The following is an 11154-nucleotide window of genomic DNA, read 5'->3' as shown; positions in this document are numbered from 1 at the left end:
GGAAGGGACCTTGGAGGTCTTCTAGCCCACCCCCCTGCTCAGGCAGGAAACCCTATACCATCCCAGACAAAGGGCTGTTCAGCCTCTTCTTCAAATCCTCCAGTAACTTCTGGTGGCAAGCCGTTCCACTGGTGAATTGTTAACTTTTAGGAAATTCCTCCTTCGTTCTAGGTTGCTTCTCTCCTTGATTAGTTTCCCTCCGTTGCTTCTTGTCCTGCCTTCGGGTGCTTTGGAAAATAAGCTGACCCCCCCCCCCCCCTTCTTCTTTGGGGCAGCTCCTCAAATACTGGAAGGCTGTTACGCCACCCTAGTCCTTTTCTCTAGATTAGCCGTACTCACAGAACATAGAATAATAAGAATTGGAAGGGACCTTGGAGGTCTTCTAGTCCAACCCCCCTGCTCAGGCAGGAGACCCTATTCCATTGCAGACAAATGGCTGTCTAATCTCTTCTTCAAAACCTCCACAACTTCTGGAGGGAAGCCGTTCTACTTAACTGTTAATTAATTGTTCTCACTCTCAGGAAGTTTCTCCTTAGTTCCAGTCTCCGCAGATGGAATTCCATCCCTTCAGTTTCCATTCCAAGCATCTTTGTGCCCACGGGAGTTCCCTCTTGGCTGAGCGGCCGGGCCTTTAAGCTTACGGGACCTTGGCGTGGCATTCCACCCCGTTGGCCTCCCAAGAAGAAAGACTCCGACCACAGATGGGCCTCCAGAGTGTGGCGTTTTATTGGTACAGCATCCGTTCCATGCCGGCCTTGCCCTGATTCCTTGGGAACCCCTCGGGGCAGCCCCGGGGATCATCTAGACAGCTTCCAGGACATTGCCTGGGGGCTGAGAAACCCAGAAGGGTCTGGGGGAGGCAGGGCAGAGCACAGCCTGGGGCGGGGAGGAGGGCTGACTAGAGAGACAGCAGCAGGACAGGACAGAGACGGGTTTCCGAGCAAGACCCCCCTCCCCTTGTGGCTCATGGGTGGAGAGAGGGAGGTTCTCGTTGCCTTTTGCCCAACATTGGGGGGGGCATGTGGGGAAGGGGCTGCTATGGCGTGCGCCCTGGGCACAGGACTCGAATTGTGTGAGCTCCCTGGGGGGGGGAGGCGGTCATTCTGCTCCCACATGCCTTTTCTGGTGAGGGGAGGGAATCACAGGTCGCTCTCCCCGTACAGGGCGCTGGAGAAGGAGACATAGTCCAAGGCGCCCGAGATGGCATCGGCTCCGCTGTACTTGGTCATCCGGGTGATGCAGTACTCGGCCTGCTCGGGGGGCAGCTCCCGGCGCAGCTCGTCCACTGTGATGTAGCTCTGCGGAGGACCAAGGAGACCCCACCCCACCCCGGTTAGCAGGCCAGAGAAGCCCAGAGCTCAGCCCCTGCTTGGGAAGTAGCCCCACAGAAGGGGCTTTTCCAGAAGGCAAGTGGGCTTCCTTGGCTGTTTTGTCCCCCCCCCCCCCACTTGAATACCTTTCGCTTTCCATCCAAGAAGCTGCTTCGATTCTAGTGGAAGGATTTGCATTTCATTCCCCGCCATTCAGCCAGAACTGAAAAAAGCTTCTTGGATGAGAAGCGAAGTGTTTTCAAGAAAAAAAATAGAGTCGAATTGCTTTTTGGAAAAGCACCTTTGGGACAAGCAGGTGGTTGAGAATCTCCATGGACATTTGCTTGGCAGGAGATGTCAAGGACCCACCTAGCATCTCTAGTTGGGGGGCAGAGGGGGGAGAGTAACGGATGCCTGACTGAGCCCTCCCACTGAGGCCAGCCCAGCCCTCCCCAGACGTTGCTCTCCAGCTACACTGCTTAGGGTAAAGCCCACCCTGGCTTTACCCAGGGTGGGCTTGTAGGACACCCAAGTTGAAGGTCCAAAGTGGCATGAAGGAACTTCCTAAAAATGCTAGGTTGGGGGGGGGGGGTTTCTGTCGTGGGGCAGAAAACCAGGCCAGCTCAGATGACTTGCTACTTGCTGGGCTGGTATAGGGTGGGAAGCCTCTGGGTGTCCTTCCTGCCGCTAAAAAAAGGACTCGTGATATAGGGAGAGGCCCGTCACGATCAACTCCCTCGTCTCCTGCCCCACTGAGGCAGAGCTGGCCCACTGTAAACCATTAATTGAAGAATAACTGGGATTATAGAGCAGATTTGGGAAGGGGGCCTGGCGTTTCCTCATCCAGTAGAGAAAGGATTTTCTCCGGTGGGGAAAGAGGGAAGCAGAGATGGCAAATGTTGTGGCCAGCCAGTGGCCAGCAGAGCTGGCAGCAGACTCGGACAGTGAGGAGGGTTGGGGAGGAACCTGGGCCAGTCCTGGAGTCTGGGGAAGGCTCTAAGGAGGGCTCTGTGTTGGAGGCAGAGAGGGGGCCAGGGCCGTATGCCAGTTATCAGCTGCCTTCGGAGTCAGACATCAGTGAGGCAGAAGAACAGCTGGAGCCTTTAGCAACAGCTAAGGAACAGGGGTCTACTTGGGAGGAAGGCCACAGGTGGACGATGAATGGCCCTTCCCAGAGGGAATAAAAGAGGAGCAAAGGGGGAGTGGAGCTTGCAGGAGACAATTAGTTCATTCCTGCATTCTTGCCAAGTATTGCGGCGTCTGAAAGATATCGACCTGGCCCCTCTCCAAGCCTGATCAAGGTCGGTAACTGGGAACTCTCTTGAAAGACTCTGGGAGAGGAAAGACTTTGTTGGAGAGGAATTCACTGTCAATTCAATAAAAGGGGTTTATTGGGACGAGGACTTGGCTTCGGGCTGCTGGGGAAGCCTAGGTCAGAACAGCAAAAAGAAAAAAAAACCAGAACTGACAGGCGGAATCCAGGATGCTGATTCTCTTTAGCTAATCCAGGTTTAATCCCACTTTTAAATAAGAGTCCCTTTTGAAACTGGTGTGGCCGAGGCGGAATCTCTCTCCTGCACAAACACACACACACCCCGCCCTTCCAGCCACCTCCTCCTGACTCACCTTGTCTGAAGCCAGGATCTTGAAGGAGGCAATGACCTGTTCAGCCGTGTCGGTCTCGGCTGTCTCCCGGGTCATGAAGTCGATGAATGCTTGGAAGGTCACCACTCCCGTGTTGTTGGGATCCACCAGGGTCATGATACGGGTGAACTCCACTTCGCCCTAGGGAGTGAGAGGAAAGATCCCCGATGGGTGGATTCTCTCCCCGATTCAGACAGATCTACAGGCCCCAGAGTGGGACAGCTCAAAGCTTCCTGGCAGAGCTCCCTCTTCCCCCTTTTCAGACGTCGTTTCCATCATACAGACAACCGGTAATTTCATTGTCTAAAACCCAACAAGTGAAGCGTTTGTCTGAGCAAAGGAACTGGATTGATACTCAGTTCGTGCAATTCGTTTTATCCAAGAAAGGGAAAACATTGAAAAATGATGGGGAAGAGGACATCGGTCGCTTTCTAAATCCACGCCAGTCTCTTGATGTTCATTCTGCCATCTTTAAAATTTAAACACCGTTCTTTAATTCAATACGTTTACCTCCTCATTTTTATTTTTTCGATCCAGAAACAGCACCCCAGCACCGGGAGAAATGCAAAATCCCAAAGATAACTGAATTCTGTTGTGTTTTTTTTTAGTCTAGACATGGAAGGCTAAATAATCCCTTTAAGTAAGGCTGCTGTCCAGGTGGTTCTCTCCCTTTTTTCTCCCACTGCTTATTTCCTGGCAATCTGAGCCTCTCTGGGAAATAAAAAGAGGCTATAAAACCAGCCTTAATCCATTAGAGGAAGGAGAACTTCAGGAAACTGGCAAGGGCATTGGCAGGTTAGAGGCCATAAATCCAAACCGGTTCTGCAGCTGAGCCAAATCCTCCCAAGGGCTTTGATGATGGCAGCTTTGCATCCTTGGAGGGAAGAGTTAAAAGTTTCCCTCCCAGCTTGACAGAGCCCACATGGGCCTCCTCAGAGAGCTGCAAGACCATTACCTATATCTATCTATCTATCTATCTATCTATCTATCTATCTATCTATCTATCTATCTATCTATCTATCTAACATCTATCTATCTATCCCACTCTCTATCTATCACTCTATATCTATCACTCTATCATCTATCTTTATATCTATTTATCACTATCTATTTATCACTCTATATTCATCACTATATCATCTATACCAAAACCATTCTATATAAATCTCTCTCTATCTCTCTACCATCTCTATCACCCTATATCTACAGTATCTATCATCTATCTCTATCATTCTACATCTACATCTATCTATCACTATCATCTATCACTTTATATCTATCATCTATCTATCTATCATCTATCTATCTATATCACTCACTATCACTCTCTATCATCTCTATCACTATATCTATCATCTATCTATCATCTATCTATCTATCTATCTATCTATCTATCTATCTATCTATCTATCTATCTATCTATCTATCTATCTATCCCACCACTATCTATCACTCTATATCTATCACTCTATCATCTATCTTTATATCTATCACTATTTATCACTCTATATCTATCACTCTATATCTATCATCTATACCAAAACCACTCTATATAAATCTCTATTTCTCTACCACTCTCTATCACACTCTCTCTACCATCTCTATCACCCTATATCTACAGTATCTATATCATCTATCTCTATCATTCTACATCTACATCTATCTATCTATCACTATCATCTATCACTTTATATCTATCTATCTTCTATCTATCTATCTATCTATCATCTATCTATCTATCTATCTATCTATCTATCTATCTATCTATCTATCATCTCTATCACACTATATCTATCTATCTATTTTTCTATCACTCTATCATCTATCACTATCTCTCTCTCTCTCTTAACTAGCACTTGATGATGTTACCTAGGTGGATGATGAAATGTCTTCAAGAAAACAATCCAGCACAGAGAGTGCCAAGGACCCCACATTTCAACCCTGAGCAAATAGTCTCCTTTATCGCTTATATATACATATATACATGCGCAAGGTTAAAATCTCACGCTCTAATGCCCCTCCCCTCCAACAGAACACAATCCTCCCAGTTCAGGCTGGTCCCCTACCAGGTCGTATCCCATGGAGATCAAGCAGGCCCGGAAGTCGTCAGGGTCCATCAGGCCATTTCGTTTCTGCAACGAGTCAAAAGTGGGAAAAGGTGAGAAGCGGAGAGGGAGATTCGGAAAGTTCCCCCAGTGTGTGGCTTGAGTGACAGCCCCCCCAAACACCATGAACAGGTATTTTCGTTAACAGAGATACTGGCACAAGAACGGTCTGCTACCCACCCGGTCGAAATGGTTGAAGGAGGCCCGGAACTCGTTCATCTGTTCTTGGCTGATGCCTTTGGCATCGCGGGTCAGGATCTGATTCTCGACTTCATTGATGGTGCGGGCAATCGTGGTCAAGAGCTGCTCCCAGCCCACGCGGATGTGCTGCAGTCAAGACGAGGAGGAGGAGGAGGAGAGCGGTAGAGAAGAAGAGGCAGGAATAAGAGAGATTCCTCTTTCTTTCTTTCTTTTATAAACATGCACAGAGAAACAGACCGGATTGGTTCCACGGTTGAACTTGGCATGTCAAAAGACATGAAAACGCTCACTCTCACTTGATCAGAACTTTGCCTGAAGATTTTGGCTGGCCCCAAATTCAGGAATGCGTCGTTGACAAATTTCTCAGGCACAGACAGGTAGTCCTGAACTTATAACCATTCGTTTAGTGACCGTTCAAGGTTACAGTGAAAACAACGGCTTGACGGCTGGTCCTCGCACTTATGGACCGTCCCATGATCCCCCAGTCCCATGATCAAAGTTTGGGTCCTGTCACGTGATCCCACAGTCACCTGGCAACAGTTGCAGTGTCCCATTTGCAGCCTTCTCAACAAGCAAAGTTAATGGGGGAATCTGGATTCACTCAACAACCTCATGGTTTCGCTGCAGTGATTCGTTAAGCACCCTGGCGAAAAAGGTCGTAAGGTGGAGTGCGAGTGACTTAATAACTCCTTTGATTAGCAATGGAAATTCTGCGCCCAATAGAGGTCATAAATCGAGGACTACCAGTGCCCTAATTAAATCATGAGCCTCCAGCCAAGCTGCAACAGAAATCCAGTTATTTATTAGGAGCTTCATGTCAGCACTTATGTAATTTACGACCCCAATCATGACCCTGTTTCCCCCCTCCCTCCGGGGTGTGTCATCAATCACATTCCAACGGGACAACTTCACGGGTTGTAGAGATCACTCCCCTCCGGCTTCTGTAAGTAACCCTGGGATACAGCCTTGAGAGAGATAAGTCTGGAATGTGCTTCTGTCTTTTGCTGCCGTGCCGTTTCATCGGTTTTCCACCTCCCCCCACCCTTTTCCTATGGCAACTCGAGAGCAGGCCAGGGAGGCTTTGCAAGTTGACCACCAGTATTTCCCACTGCTTTCCTCGCCCTCCTCTGTCCCGGCACTTACTTCCATGGTGTAGTTGGTGTGCTTGTTGTCGAAAACGAGAGCTTCCTGGATGAGCTGGTGGTCGCCCTCCAGCTTGTCAATATTCACTTTGTAATTGATAATATTTTGCTCGTGCTGCTTCAGTTGGTTCATTTGGTCCTCTAGGGGTCCACTTATGTCCACGGAGACATGACCGATTTCCTGGAGGGTTAGAGAATTTTGACTTAAGGGTTGGGTACCTGGCTCAAATTCTCCCCGGGACTTTCTTCCCACAAATATTACGAGGCATCCTTGATCGCCAGAAGCTGGTGAGATTTTGCAAATTGGAAACGCGGGTCTAAGAAAAACAATTTGAGTGTTTTATACTTATTTGTCTGTTCTGATCCATCTTTAGACTAGCCCTCTATGTTTTTTCCCCCCAGGTTACATGTTTCTCTAGTGTGAATGCTTTAAATGGCCTCTATATTGAAAAGGTATTTGGATTGATTCTATGACAATTCGCTGCGGCCAACTCTCCACGGCCAACTCAATGGCGGGCAACTCATTGGGTGGGGCAAGAGTGACACTAATACTAAAGAAATGGTGGAATCGAATCATTAAAGAAAAGATGCAAAAGGAGGGACAGAATGAAATGGGAGTGACAAAAATTAAATCATTTTTTAAAAAAAAATTATTTTAGGTCATTAAATTTAATTGTTGAATTGTCCTGCAGCCGAGTTGCCCCAAGGTGAGTTGACTGTGGAGAGTTGCCCCATTCCGATTTAGATTAGGGCAGTGTTTCTCAACTTTGGCAACTTAAAGAGGCGTGGACTTCAACTCCCAGAATTCCCCAGTCAACTACTCGATAACCAGTCCTAGCCTGCCCCATCCCGCCAGAGGAACAGGAAGCGCAATATTGATGTGGAAAGGAGAACGGAGGCCCGACCTCCATCTTGGTCTGGATCCAGGGACCAATGATATTAGCCTGGGCGGCGAATTGACGTCGCAGGCGTTCGTTGGCTTGCTGCCTTGCCAGTTCTTCTTGCAAGGTCTGGTCGCGATGTGGGACCAGCTGTTTCACCTAAGTGGAAGGAGAGAAAGCAAACCATTTAAAATCTCACTGAGAAAAGTAATGCCACCCTCCCCGCCCCAAATCTAGCCCCTTTAAAGCAGGGAGTGACAATAATAATGGGGTGTTTGGTGCTTTCTGAGCTTGGTTGTTGTCTGCAGATGCTTCATTACCCGACTAGGTAACATCATCAGTGTTCCTACAGAAGAAAACTCACTCCCTTCTAGCACTGATGTTACCCAGATGGGCGATGAAATGTCTGCAAGAAAAAAAACCACCACTGAGCTACAAATATTACCTTCTACAGACAGTCCTCGACTTACAACAGTTCATATAGTGACCGTTCAAAGTTACAACAGCACTGAAATGACTTACCACCATTTTTCACACGTATGACCGTTGTGAAAGCCTCCCCAGGCAACATTCGGATGCTTGACAACTGGTTTGTTTTTATGACGGTTGCCGCGTCATGTGACCCCCCCTTTTGTGACCCTCTGACAAGCAAAGTCGCTGCGGAAGCCAGATTCGCTTAACATGATTCACTTAAGAACTGTGCAGAAAAGGTCGTAAAATGGGGCACAACTCACTTAACAACTGCCTTGCCTTATCAACAGAAATTTTGGGCTCCGTTGTGGTCCCAGATGGATAAATACCGAACATGGAGGGAGGGCAGCAATTTATAAGGGATCCAATTCACCCAGCAACCCCAGATTCTCAAATTCCTAATCCTTGTTTGGTTCTTACCTTATCCCACTTGTTGGCAATGTCGTGATGGGAGAGGGCGGTGTAGGGGTTCAGGCCCGACAGCTTGATGCCGTAGGTTTGAGCAATCTTCTGGATCTCGTTCTGAATGCCCAGGATGGCCATGCGCTCCTTGTCGGCCTCTGGCAGGGTGGCTTTGAATTGCTCGTGGGCTGTGATCAGGCTCTGAAGGAGAGAAGAAAGAGCTTCGGTCAGTGGATGCCTAAAAGGGCCTGGAGGAGTGTGGGCGCCATCCTAGGAGCTGTGGTGGCGCAGTGGTTAGAGTGCATCATGGCAGGATGACTCTGCCCACTGCCAGCAGTTCGATCCTGACTGGCTCATGGTTGACTCAGCCTTCCGTCCTTCCGAGGTGGGTAAAATGAGCACCCAGATTGTTGGGGGCAAGAGGCTGACTCTGTAAACTGCTTAGAGAGGGCTGTAAAAGCACTGTAAAGCGGTATATAAGTCTAAAAGTGCCATTGCTCTCCTGAGGCTGACCTGGATCTCCTCGATGCTGTGCACGATAAACATGTCCTGGAGGTCCTCAATGGCTCCGTCCATCCAGTTGTTGAATGGGGCGGCTCTCTTGGCAAACTCCAGATACAGCTGATCAATGGTCTCCAGCAGCTTCTCCACCCGCTGGGCAGAGAGAGGGGAAAGAATGCTGGATGAAAACCCTGGTCCACGCCTTCCGCCCAAAACCCATGAGCCACATCCAATTGCCTCAACCTGTGCTCCTTTCTCACCTCCAGGGCATCCCTTCTCTTCTGAGTGAGCGTCCCCAAGGTATCCCATTGGTCACAGATGGCCTGGCAGCGGGAGTTCACAGAGGCTGCGTCGTGGTAGTCCAGCTCACTGCGGGGAGAAAGGTTTTGAGACACGGCCCTTTTGGTTTTTCTAGGTCATGAAGGCACGTGCAGAATGGATCGTCGGGAAGTCCACACGATCTTAACTTGATTTTATCTTATCTGTTCCTTCTTTTAATCCAGCGTTTCTCCACCTTGGCAATTTTAAGATGTGCTTTGTGGGAGTCTAATTCCGTGTATCTTAAAGTTGTCAAAGCGGAAAAACACGGCTTTAATCCATCTTAAGCAGGTTCACAAATACGTTCTTTTTCCTTTTAGTTTGGTCTTTGAAACTGAAATAAATACACACACACACACTTACATATACGTACGTATGTATGTATATATGTATGTATATACACATAATGTATGATGCATATTGAACGGGGTTGGATCAGAAGACCTCCAAGGTCCCTTCCAACTGTATGATTCTATATAAGAGCCATGGTGGTGCAGTGGTTAGAAGGCAGCATTGCAGGCTAACACTGCCAACTGCCAGCAGTTCGATCCTGACCGGCTCAAGGCGGACTCAGCCTTCCATCCTTCTGAGGTCGGTAAAATGAGGACCCAGGTTGTTGGGGGCAAGAAGCTGACTCTGTAAATGGCTTAGAGAGGGCTGTGAAGCATTGCGAAGCGGTATATAAGTGCTACGTCTAGTACTATGGTATGCTATTCTTGCCATGGTGGTGCAGTGGTTAGAAGGCAGCGTGGCAGGCAAATTCTACTGACTGCCAGCAGTTCGATCCTGACCAGCTCAAGGTTGGCTCAGCCTTCCATCTTTCTGAGGTCGGTAAAATGAGGACCCAGATTATTGGGGGCCAGAGACTCTCAGTAAGCCCCTTAAAGGGGGGATGTAAAGCACCATGAAGCGGTTTATCAATCTGCGGTCTGTAAATCTAAGTGCTATTGCTACAAGTATATACATCGTTCCTCTCTTTGGTGGCCAGGTTCCCAAGGCATTTAGAGGCCTCATTCAGTGGCTTGGGGCAGCCATCCTAGTAGGTAGAATTGGGGAGCAGAACTGATGACGCGGGGTGCTTGTGTTTCTCCATAAGGCTGCTGCCAGCTTCTTGACACCTACTTGAGCTCCTGAGCGATGGCCGCTATCTGCTCCACGCGGTCCTGGTGGGCAGCCAGGTCGCTCTCAAAGGCCTCGTGCTTGCGCATCAGTGCCCGGATCTCATAGAGCGTAGCTGATTCGTAGTCCTTCTGGGACAGCATCTCTTCCTTCCCTGGGGGGAAAGGAAGCAGAGGAGAGCTAAAGGCCCGGCTGAGGGGAGGGGGCTGGAGGTTGATTGAGAGCATCTCTGTATAAATGGGGCAGAGTACCCTCCCCTCAGTGCGACTGCAGAGTCCCACATCAAACTCGATCGTGACCGGCTGTAAGCTGAGGGCATATATGGGTCCAGTGTCTAATTTTTGAAAATATCAATGCTGCTGTGCTTCAGTGGTTAGCTATCTGAACACAGATCTGTTTTTGACATGTATATTTTATTGTGTTTTGCTCACCTAGCTGAAATGTTAATATATAATGCTCGTCCATGTATCATCATCATCATCATTTAACAACCCCATAATCCTTCGTGGGGTGGAGTTCTGGGCAACTGAATGGAGCTAGCAGAGTGTTTACTGGCCGGATGCCCTTCTTGTCGCCAGTGCGGAGTTTTGTTCAGCAGATATATTCTCAGTGCCCAGAGAGAGAAATGTCTGCCTCTACCTAGGATTGAACTCACAGCCTCCTGATTGCGAGGCGAGAGCTCCACTGCTAGGCCATTGCACCCACTCCAATGCTAGCCCATGTATGATATGCCTAAATAAACAAGCAGGTGGCAGAGAAGGGGATTCTGTTGGGGTCTCCAGATACCTCTGGTCCAGTTCTCGTGCAGAGTGGCTTTCTGCCTGAACTTCTCAGCCAGGTGGTCCAGGCGCTCCAGGCGCCTGATCTCCGTCAGCAGCCATTCTTCATACCCTTTCTCAACTTGTTCCAGACCTTTCCAGGCATTGGCAATATCCTGTGGGCACAGGGCGGGAGGACATCCTCAGCCACCTTCAGAAATCCTCCTACATCCCTTCTCGCTCCCAAAGATGTCTTTGACGAAGCGACATCTCTCTATCTCCCATGATGTCTGCCCATCCCA

The 11154-nt window shown here is 48.7% G+C and overlaps 1 protein-coding gene across 1 annotated transcript in view; it reads right to left on the bottom strand.

Annotated features, from left to right (window-relative positions):
* Positions 1-702: 702 nt before the first annotated feature.
* Positions 703-11154, bottom strand: part of ACTN3 (actinin alpha 3) — a 43403-nt gene continuing 32951 nt past the window's right edge. Inside the window, exons 11-21 of the mRNA XM_081968516.1 lie at positions 10881-11028; positions 10098-10248; positions 8918-9026; positions 8670-8810; positions 8175-8357; positions 7308-7442; positions 6404-6583; positions 5240-5386; positions 5021-5086; positions 2937-3095; positions 703-1298 (exon numbers count right to left, since the gene is read on the bottom strand). Of these exons, the coding sequence (XP_081824642.1) occupies positions 1140-1298; positions 2937-3095; positions 5021-5086; positions 5240-5386; positions 6404-6583; positions 7308-7442; positions 8175-8357; positions 8670-8810; positions 8918-9026; positions 10098-10248; positions 10881-11028 (1578 nt within the window). The 3' untranslated portion in view covers positions 703-1139. The remainder of the gene's footprint in view (positions 1299-2936; positions 3096-5020; positions 5087-5239; positions 5387-6403; positions 6584-7307; positions 7443-8174; positions 8358-8669; positions 8811-8917; positions 9027-10097; positions 10249-10880; positions 11029-11154) is intronic.

Source organism: Natrix helvetica (assembly GCF_964273705.1).
Source record: "Natrix helvetica genome assembly, chromosome: 16".
In the NCBI taxonomy this organism is placed as follows: Eukaryota; Metazoa; Chordata; class Lepidosauria; order Squamata; family Natricidae; genus Natrix; species Natrix helvetica.
Note: the sequence above shows the minus strand (reverse complement) of the source record. Positions and strands in the feature narration are given on the sequence as shown.